A 10,804-nucleotide genomic window follows, 5' to 3' on the forward strand; every position below is an offset into this window, starting at 1 on the left:
TATATATATATATATATATATATATATATATATATATATATATATATATATATATATATATATATATATATATATATATATATATATATACATATATATATATATACATATATATACATATACATATATATATATATATACATATATATATGCATATATAAATATATATATATATATAAATAAATATTGATTACTCAAACACTTGCCCCCAATAAAATTATATACTGAAACAATTAAACTATCCTTTTTTTTAATATAAATTTTTTTATAAATGTTTTAAAAAAAACAAATACTTATTTAAAAAGAAATCTTTTTAGGCCTGATTTGATAAAACCTTGGAACTTCAGAAGAAAAAAATGCTTTTACAGGTCTATATGCAAAAGTAGTAAGCAACCAGAACTAATACTTGACTGAGGTCAGCCCTTGTTCCTGGTTCAATAACAGATAAAAAAAGGTTTAAGGTTCAATGCTCTCTCTAGCCAAAATAAGCCACATTTGTAAGAGTGGAAGTGTGAACTTGGTAATTAAATGCTCCCCCTAGTCCTGTAGTATAAGACAGTAAGGACTTCCTTGATTGGTTCCTTGAGCACCTTTATAACCACAAAGAATAAAAACATAAATATATATATATATATATATGTGTATGTGTGCATGTTTAATTATAACATGTTTTATATTTGATTTTTAACATTTTTTAGTGGGAATTTAACAAACCGCATTAATTTAACAGCTGTATTCGGTTTTAATTGTTAATCCAACGAACTATTCTTAAAACTTTTCATAATTTATAAAAAATTCTATCAATAATAGCAAGTTAGCAAGAAACTTTTATATATATTTTTTTAATTTAACCTAACATATTAAAAAAAGGAAAACCCAAACATTAAAATATAATTTAACTTTAACAATAATATTTATTAACATCAAAGATAAATGCTCTAAACTGACAAGATTTCTTTAAAAAAAAAAATATTTTTTTTTATCTTGATAGTTGAATTTTTTTATCTTGATACTTGAAGGATGTTTTGGTAAGTTAAACTTTGAACTTATTTTTGTAACTCTAAACTTATTTTCAATATTATTTAAGATTAAATTATTTAGGATTATTTAAGACTAGCTGACCAGACCCGTAAAAATTGGGTCTGGTCAGCTAGTCTTAAATAATCCTAAATAATTTAATCTTAAATAATATTAACTTTTCTATACCTTTTCCTTATATGTATATCCTAGGTTTCCAGACCCATAGAATACTGGACTTTACTAAACTGACCATTTCCATACTTATCTATTCCACAGCAATCATTTCTAAACATATTCCTTATTTACTTCACTAACAAACGAAAATGTATGCAAATATCTAACTTATGTAAACTTCAAATTGAGAAACGCGAACGAAAATATATGCAAATATCTAACTTATGTAAACTTCAAATTGAGTAATGTTAAAACTTACAAAACATATATCACACTTTACAGTTTTAAATTCACTTGAAAACTGCATTGCAGCAAAATCTTCTTAATTTTGATCTATTTTTCATTTCCATTTTATTAAGTATTTTATTTATTATATAACGGGTTGTAATTAAAAAAAAATGACACAGTTATGTAACATACTTTATATTAAATAAGGTTGCAATATCACCTATTTGAAACATTTTCAATTCTCTACAAAAATTGCTTTATATAAATTAAAATAGTTTATTGTTACAGAAAAAAATGAAAGAAAAACAAGAAGCCCGTTGAGAACATTTTTTATTTGAAAAATCGATCTAAAGAAAAAAAGTTTACAGCTGATCACTTTCTTGCTGAAAAAATTTCTATTAACACCATCTATACAATTATTCGATGCGCTAAAAATAATTCTGGGGCACCAAAGAGTCCCTGGAAGTGGTAGGATTAGTAAAATAATAACAAAAAGGAACATTGAAAGACTTTATACAATGTTTGACCACAAAGATGGCTTATCGCAACACAAGTAGCTCAGAAAATTAAGTGCACCCAAGTATACATCAGCAAAACATTAAAAATAAAGTCCTTAATCAGGCCAAAGAAGAAGAATATTTCAATAAGAACTTGAGACCAAATAGAGACAGTTCGAACGAAGTGCAGTCGGCTGTATCGAATTTCCCCCAATAAACTGTTAATCCTTGAGGCGAGTCGGATTTCACAAAATCTTTTTTAAACTAAGTTTTTATCTCATGTACCAAGGGAGTTATGCCCCTTCAAAGTTATTACCGTTTTGTAGTTATAACCTGTTAGTTTGTAAATTTTCATAAGTCAACATGTCATTGTGGCTGAGTGGTAAGCTTGCAGGGCTTCTGAACGAATTTATGCAAGTAATTGAAAAAAAACCATTTTATAAACTCTTATACAGATTGCAACTAATCAACACTTTTCAAGGGGTTCTCTAAATAAGTGCAGCTTTATTGCTTAGGAATAAAGTTGCCCTTATATATAAAAACATATGTTATATTCAAATGTAAAAAATCCACTTAAATAATATTTTATACAGAATCATGTGTAATATAAGAAAACTTTTCTAATAACTACAAGTCTTTTTTGCTCAAGCTGTTTTGTTTTGAATTTTTTTATTTGTTATTGTATTTGTTATTGTATTGTATATGTTATTGTATAAAATTTTTTTTTGCCACTGTTGTCACTGCGCAAAATTGTTTTGGCTTAACTTTAAACTTTATAGCTAGGACTGTGTCTATAGTTTTTTATGGTCTAAAATCTTCTTAGTTCTGCCATTTGTATAGCATTATGTACAAACCTCTGTAAGTGTATACATCTCTAGCATATGCTGGGTTTTCAGGCAGTATACAGAACAATCATGTATAACATATGTATAAAATAAGAAAGCTTTAAAATTTTATTTTAACTATTAGAAATCTTTTTTGCTATACTATTTTTTTGCTATAAATATATAAGCAAGATTGATATGGGAGGTCTTAAACCCCCTGAAACAACACTGATGACAGCGCATTAAACCACTAAACTATCAATGATATGTGTTTAGGATAAAAACAAACCTAATTATAAATCTCTTATAAGCTCTACATATGCGGAAAAGGTGCGCTTGTTAATTTTTTTGCCCTTACAACTTTTTTTCATAATAAATTATTTTACTAAAAAATATCCAAGTAAATAAGGAATATATGTAGAAATGATCAATGTGGAATAGATAAGTATGGTCGGTTTGGTAAAGACCCATATTTTACATTCAAACTTTTCTAAGGTCTCTTCAATTTTGGAAACAGGAAACGTTGCAGAAGACCAAATCAGTTAGATATGGTGGCTGAAGTATGATTGTAGTGCTGTTTTTAGCCAAACATTCTTTTATTAGCAACGATAAGTGAGTAAGTGCATTATTGCAATGTAAAAGTCATCAATTTTTTTCTTCACAGTTTTGGATGTTTCTTACAAACATGCTTTTTTCAGTCTTAATTCTTTTTGATACTTTCAATATGGCCTGGCAGGTGGTTTATTGTTTTGGGGTATATTAGCAAAAAAATATATATATATATTTTAACAATATTAAATACAAAAAATACTAAAAACTGCATCATACTTCTAAAATACATACTTAAATAAATTATTTATATAAAAAACTAAACTTTCATATAATAAAACAGTTTTTTGATGCAGTGCTGTGTCAGGAAACAGCAGAAAAAAATTCTTTTTCAATTGAGTGTAACACACTTTATAGTTTCTTATATATATTATATAATCCAAAACATTATCAAGAGGAATACTATATATGGTACCAAACTTTAGTTCATATAACGAGCCAAAACATTATCCCATTTTTATGTTTAAAAAAAAAAAAACTTTTTTTTTTTTTTTTTTTTTGTAAAAAATAAATTTTTTAATATTGTTAAAAATTAAAAAAAAAAATATTTTTACAAAATTAATTCTTTTTTTAATTTTTAACAATATTAAAAAATTTATTTTTTACAAAAAAAAAAAAAAAAAAAAAAAAAAGATTTTTTTTTTTTAAAAATAAAAATGGGATAATGTTTTGGCTCGTTATATGAACTAAAGTTTGGTACCATATACTCTTTAAGACTGTGCTTTATCATACTCTTTGAAACTGCGCTTTAATATTTACAAAAATTTTGTTGTAATTTTGTTGTAACCCCGGTCTCCATTCCACAGAGCAACAAAATTTTATGAAGTTACAGTTATGTCCATTTTTTTTTCAGTTCTACCCGAAAGTTAGGATGCTGAATAAGAAGTCAAAGTCTGTTACTGTGCGCTATCAACCATTCAATTATTGTCATAAAAGTTTAATACTCTCATGTTCGACCATTTAAACATTAAAAATGAAAGCTGAGTGCAAAGTGAATGTCATCAAGCACTTGTCTAGCTATTCTAATAAATGTCAAATTTTTCTATTAATAAATAATAATAAATTTAATTTAATAAAAAATAATTTAGTTTGTTTAGCTTTTCTAATTAATGAAAAATTGTTACCAAGAATAAGTTTGAAATCATGGAATAAATTTGAAAGTATCATAATCGGAATATTTTTGAAAATTTTTTTTTAGCATAAATATAAAAAGAATTGAAAAATACAAACTTTTTTTAAAATAACATTTTTTTTGCTCAAAATTAAATGAAACTTACAAAAAATCATCAAAAATAGAAAAGAACTAGAACTAGAAATGGTAGCTATGAACATGAAGACATTATAGAAAAGGCTCAGTGACATATTGAATAGGGCCATGGCAGTTTGGACAGTGGGGAGTCCAACTTCCCTGCATCTTTTGAATGGAAAGTATACAAAATAGAAAATATTTGCAAGGCATAATCAAGGCTATCCTGTCATTTGTAGTACAGATGGAAAACTTGGAATTGACCTCCACAACTTCTGCTATTTGAATGAGCTTGTCCTTCCCGATGATCAGGATTTTTGTTGGGAATCTCTGCTGCAGGGCTAAAAAAATGTAATAAACAAAAAAAAACAAATTTTAAGTTTTATGCTGGTTTTACAAAACAATTTCTCACCATTTAGAGAAAATTAGTAACATGTTAATTTTTTTTTACCACATCAACAATTACAATTTTTATTATTTTCAGATAAATTCTGAATTTGTAATAATTTTATTAATATTTATTTTATACCTGACTGTAAAGTTTTGAAACATGTAGAAAATAGCTCTAAGGTAACGCTCAGTTGACCATTCTCCAGACAGGAGCTTTCCTCATGAGCCCTTACCCTCTGAATAGCACTGTAGTCTCGTTGATTCTGGTGGGCAGATTTCATGCATTTCATGTTTTAGGTTTATCTGTAGATAGACCTTAAATCTTCTGATGTTATTTCAGCTTTTCTTTTGATGATTGATTTTACTTGTAGAGCTTCTAGGTGTTTTGCCTTTAAACTGCAACTGTGCAGCTCAAACTGCAACACAATGTAGGCTCGCCCAGCTGAAGAAACAGCACTTCAGATGAATTTTGTCTTCATAAACTTTATCATGAGTGTTGCCATAATCACCACACTAGATGAGTTTTAAATTATTTTGCTTACCAAAATAAGCATTATCTTTATTGAGTATCATATGCATCAAAATAATATAACAGAGCAGAAGTTTATACCTTTTGCCCAAGAGACTACTGAGAACTATTTAAGGCATAACAATTAATCTGCAATATTAAATCCCAATCTTTGCTTGCTTGCGCCGTGGTTCAAACCTTTCTTCTTCCGCATTTTTTTTTTGTTAATAAATCTTTTTCAATTTCTTAAAATAAAAAATAAAACATTTTTTAAGCTGAATAAATGTTTTTTTCTTTTATAAAATTTTACTTTTATTTAAAAATTGCATTGCAGCAAAATCTCCTTAATTTTGATTGAAAGCATTTTTTGCTGTTTTATAAAGTTATTCAAAGCATTCCGTTTTTTTTTAAATAGTGTTAACTTGCTGCGCTTCCGAAGTATAATGTGAGGGTTCAAATCCTGTTGCTTGCATGTTAATTTTTTAAAATCATTTCTAACTTTCTAAAATACAAACTAAAACATTTTAAAGTGCTATTGTTGATATATAAAGATATAATATAATATAACAAACAAAAGGAAGAGAGTTTTTAAAATTAATCTTAAAATTGCAATAAACATCAAAACAGCAATTTTTTGCACATACGTCACGATAGAGATACTTGAGTTATTTATGTGCTTAGGCAATTACTTATTATTTATGTGCTTAGGCAATTAAGTCTACACATTTAACGCACATTACAGAGACAACTTTTTTTTTTTAATAGGAAAAATTAAATAATGAGGCGAGGTTCCTAATAAGCTGCGAATGGTCTGGAAAAATTTTTTATAAAAACCTAATAGAAACTTAATAAAGAAAAAAATTTATAAGTCTGTACCTATTTTTAGAAAGTTTACTTTTTTACAAAAAGAAGTTATAAAGTATTGAACATTAATTACTAATTCAAAACAAAGATTTGACAGATTTTTATTTTCTACCACTAAATAGCGGTTTGCACAATGCCTACTGAAGCATTTAAAATTTTTTAAAGTTATACTATAAATTATTTTTTTACTCTTTAAAAATTATTTTATAACTTTTAAAGGTAGGCAATATGTATAGTTTTTCTACTGCTTACTAAAAAATATTGAAATAAGCTATAAGTAAAGAAATGGTCGGTGTAGAATAGACTTACCACGACCCATATTTTACAGAATGCTAGTTTTAATTATTACATGGTTTTTCTTTTATAATAGGCTGAGGTCAGTTACAGTGACAGATCCAAAGGGGGGTATGGGGGGTATGCATCCCCCGCCAGAAAATACATACTCTGAAATAATCAAAATATTGAAACTATTGAAATAATCTGCGCTCTTGATCTTAAATTCTTCCATAAGAAATGCCCAATGTTTCATTCATTTTTTTTTCACTTTGATTTAACCATACAAAAAAGATACCACTGCGCCGCACAATTTTACTTTCTAGTAGTTTATTTTTTTTCGCACTCAAAAACTTTAGAAAACATTTAAATTTTAAGGTAAGTTTAAACAATATTATATATATATATATGTATATATATACATCAGCTATGTCTGGCTGTTATAATGGTATCAACATCCCCCCCCCCCCACCAAAATGGTATCAACATCCCCTCTCCACCAAAATGGTATCAACACCCCCCCATCCCTTTTAGTATCAACATCTCCCCCCCCACCAAAAAATCCTGGATCCGTCTCTGGTCAGTTCACAATCCAAAACTATTGCTGTTATTGTCACCATCCCAAAATATCTACTGTTATTACACCATCCTAAAAGATTATCTGATTTAGGGAAAATAGCTTTATAACAGAAACTGTAATGATAATTTTGAAAAACTACTCAAAAAAAAAAAAAAAAGCACACTTGAACAATTAAATTATACAAAAATTATTAGAAAAAATATAAAAATATAAAACATTTACATAGACAAATTGGTTTGAAAAAAGCACTTAAAAAGAATAATCAAAAATATTTACCGTGATGTTGCAGTAAATTCTGGTGCCTCAAAATTATCCTGCAGACAATATAATAGATGCTTTTCATTTAATGAGCGTTGCTCCTAGATAGTAAAAATGATTTTGTTTTACATTCAACCACCATAGATCTTAAAATTAATAGTTTTGAAAACTTTTGAGAATATTTTCTTAATAAAAATATAGAGAACAAATATAAAACTAAAGCAAATAAACTATAAACTATAATAAACTATAGAGAACAAATATAAAACTAAAGCAAAACTCTAATTTTTATACTATAGTATTACTATTTTATGCCACTTTTGTTACATTTTTGTTATTATCAACTCTATACTAACTACATACTGACCACAATATAACTCAAACTATTACTATAGTATAACTATATATAACTATATATAACTATATATAACTATATATAACTATATATAACTATATATAACTATATATATATATATATATATATATATATATATATATATATATATATATATATATATATATATATATATATATAACTATATATATATATATATATATATATATATATATATATATATATATATATATATATATATATAATATATATATATATATATATATATATATATATATATATATATATATATATATATATATATATATATATATATATATATATATATATATATATATATATATATATATATATATATATGAAGACCTCAGTGGAAAAACCGGCGTTGTCACATTTAAAAAGTATTGAGAAAGTATTTGTTGATCATTAATAAATGTCTTTATTTAAAGCAAAGAAAAAAAATTTTTGTATAAAAAATTACAAAATGTTTTGTTTTTGAATAAATTTTAAATAAAATAATTATAATATAAATTTTTTTAAATTGCTTAGTTTCATTGCTTTATATAAAGACTTTTATTAATGATCAATAAATACTTTCTCAATACTTTTTAAATGTGGCAACGCCGGTTTTTCCACTGAGGTCTTCATATATATATATATATATATATATATATATATATATATATATATATATATATATATATATATATATATATATATATATATATATATATATATATATATATATATATATATATATATATATATATATATATATATATATATATATATATATATATATATAAAACAACTTTTAATTAGTACAATTCCATGATTGTATTATAACCATAATAAAACTCTAATAACTGTAACTTAATTTGAATAACAAAAATATAGGTTGATAAAATATTTGAATAACAAGAACATACATGTGGATGAAAAAATGTCATATCTTTCCATTTTTCTTCTATAACAGAATCAAACACTTTTTGCTTTGCACCTGCAGTTTCAAATCGTAACTAAATTATAAACATATATGATTATTATATACACTAGCTGATCTGACCCGCAAAAATACGGGTCTTTGTAAGTCTATTCCACACTGACCTTTTCTATTCTTTTTCTTTATATATATATATATATATATATATATATATATATATATATATATATATATATATATATATATATATATATATATATATATATATATATATATACATATATATATATATAATATATATATATATATATATATATATATATATATATATATATATATATATACATCCTAGCTTTCTGGACCCATAAAATACAGGTCTTTACCAAACCTACCATTTCTATACTTATCCACACTGATCATTTCCATACCTATTATTTGTTTATTTCAATATTTTTACATAAAAGAATTCATTTTGAAAAATCGATTTAAGACCAAAAAAACTAACATGCACACCTATTCCGCATACCTAGAGCTTATAAGGGATTTATAATTAGGTTGGTTTTCCTTCTAAACGCATACCATTGATAGCTCAGTGGTTTAATACGCTGTCATCAGTGTTGTTTTGAGGGATTAAAGACCTCCCCTAATAAAATTTGAATATTTTTCAATCTTGCTGTATTTATAGCAATATTTATAGCAAAATTTTTATTATAGTATATATCTATAATAACTATAGCAATATTTATAGCAAAAAAATAATAATATATAGCGAAAAAGTTTTCTAATTGTTAAAATAAAATTCAAAAGTTTTTTCATTCTTATAGATTTATTATACACGATTGTTCCATATACTGCCTGCAAACTTAACATATGCTAAAGACATTTAAACTTACAGACGTTTTTATGCAACACTATACAAATGGAAGAACTAAGAAGATCTTAGACCATTAAAAGCTAGAGACTATAAAACGCTAAAGGATCGTCCATAAATTATGCAACCCTAAATTTATTTTTGAAAAAGAAGAATGAGATCTTAAATTCATTTAGGTGGTGATTTTCGTTAAACTTAATGAGCTATTTTGATTTTTTAATTGACTTATGACTCTGCGAGAGAAATTTTGATCTTTAGTTTTGTTCATTAGTGAATTATAGCCTTAAGTAATTTATAGACAATCCATAATCTAAAATTTAGTCTAAAAAATAATGGAGTATACTATTTTTTATGGCTAAGTTCTGTCGTTGTTGCGCACTCAGTTTAGAATGTTTATCGGGGAGGAGGGGGGTGGGTAGTGTGGTGGTGGTAAAATAGCTGTAAAACTTTAAATTTCCTTATTAGATCAATATTAAAAATTTTAATTTTTAATTTTTTTTTTAAAACAATAAATTTAATAAAATGGTTAAACTTAAATGTATAATTAGAATTTTCAAATATGTTCTTATTAAAAACATACATTTTAAATCCAATTTTTGTTTTTAAAAAAAGTAAAGTTCAAATCATCAGCTAGCTTTTTTTTAAATTTTTGTTATTAAAAATGCAATACAAAACAACTTTAGAGTTCTATAGATTATGTATTCTATTAATAAACATGTTGTATACTTATTTTCCTTGCACAAACTCAACTAAAATGTAAAACTAAATTAACATAAAAATGTAAAAAATGTAAAACTAAATTAACATAAGTCTCTCAATCATGACACATACACAACAAATTTCCCCCCATTTGTTGATGTTTTTAGAATTTTTGGCTTTTTTAAAAATCTTTTCGTTTGTTAAAGTGTGTAATATCGATACATATGTTTGTATATAATCTCTATAAAACTTCAAAAGTATTTTGTATTTTAAAAAATCTAAAAAAATTTTTAAAAAGTTGCTAGTGGTAGGACTCAAACCATAGCTTTTTTAATTCTAAGCTTTGTGTGCTAACCACTCGGCCAAACTGGCATGTTGATTTCTGAAATTTTATAACTATATAATAATTTTTTTTAAAGGAGATAAATACTATAGACCAAAATTAAGGAGAGGTTGACGCAATGT

The 10,804-nt window shown here is 25.1% G+C and overlaps 1 protein-coding gene across 1 annotated transcript in view; it reads right to left on the bottom strand.

Annotated features, from left to right (window-relative positions):
• The window catches only part of LOC100204908 (DNA-directed RNA polymerase III subunit RPC5), a 75,033-nt gene that overhangs the window by 25,027 nt on the left and 39,202 nt on the right, over positions 1 to 10,804 (bottom strand). The window contains exons 8-9 of the mRNA XM_065803269.1: positions 8,756 to 8,845; positions 7,490 to 7,572 (exon numbers count right to left, since the gene is read on the bottom strand). Coding sequence (XP_065659341.1) covers positions 7,490 to 7,572; positions 8,756 to 8,845 — 173 coding nt within the window. The remainder of the gene's footprint in view (positions 1 to 7,489; positions 7,573 to 8,755; positions 8,846 to 10,804) is intronic.

The sequence above is a fragment of the Hydra vulgaris genome, chromosome 08, assembly GCF_038396675.1.
Source record: "Hydra vulgaris chromosome 08, alternate assembly HydraT2T_AEP".
NCBI classification, from domain to species: domain Eukaryota; kingdom Metazoa; phylum Cnidaria; class Hydrozoa; order Anthoathecata; family Hydridae; genus Hydra; species Hydra vulgaris.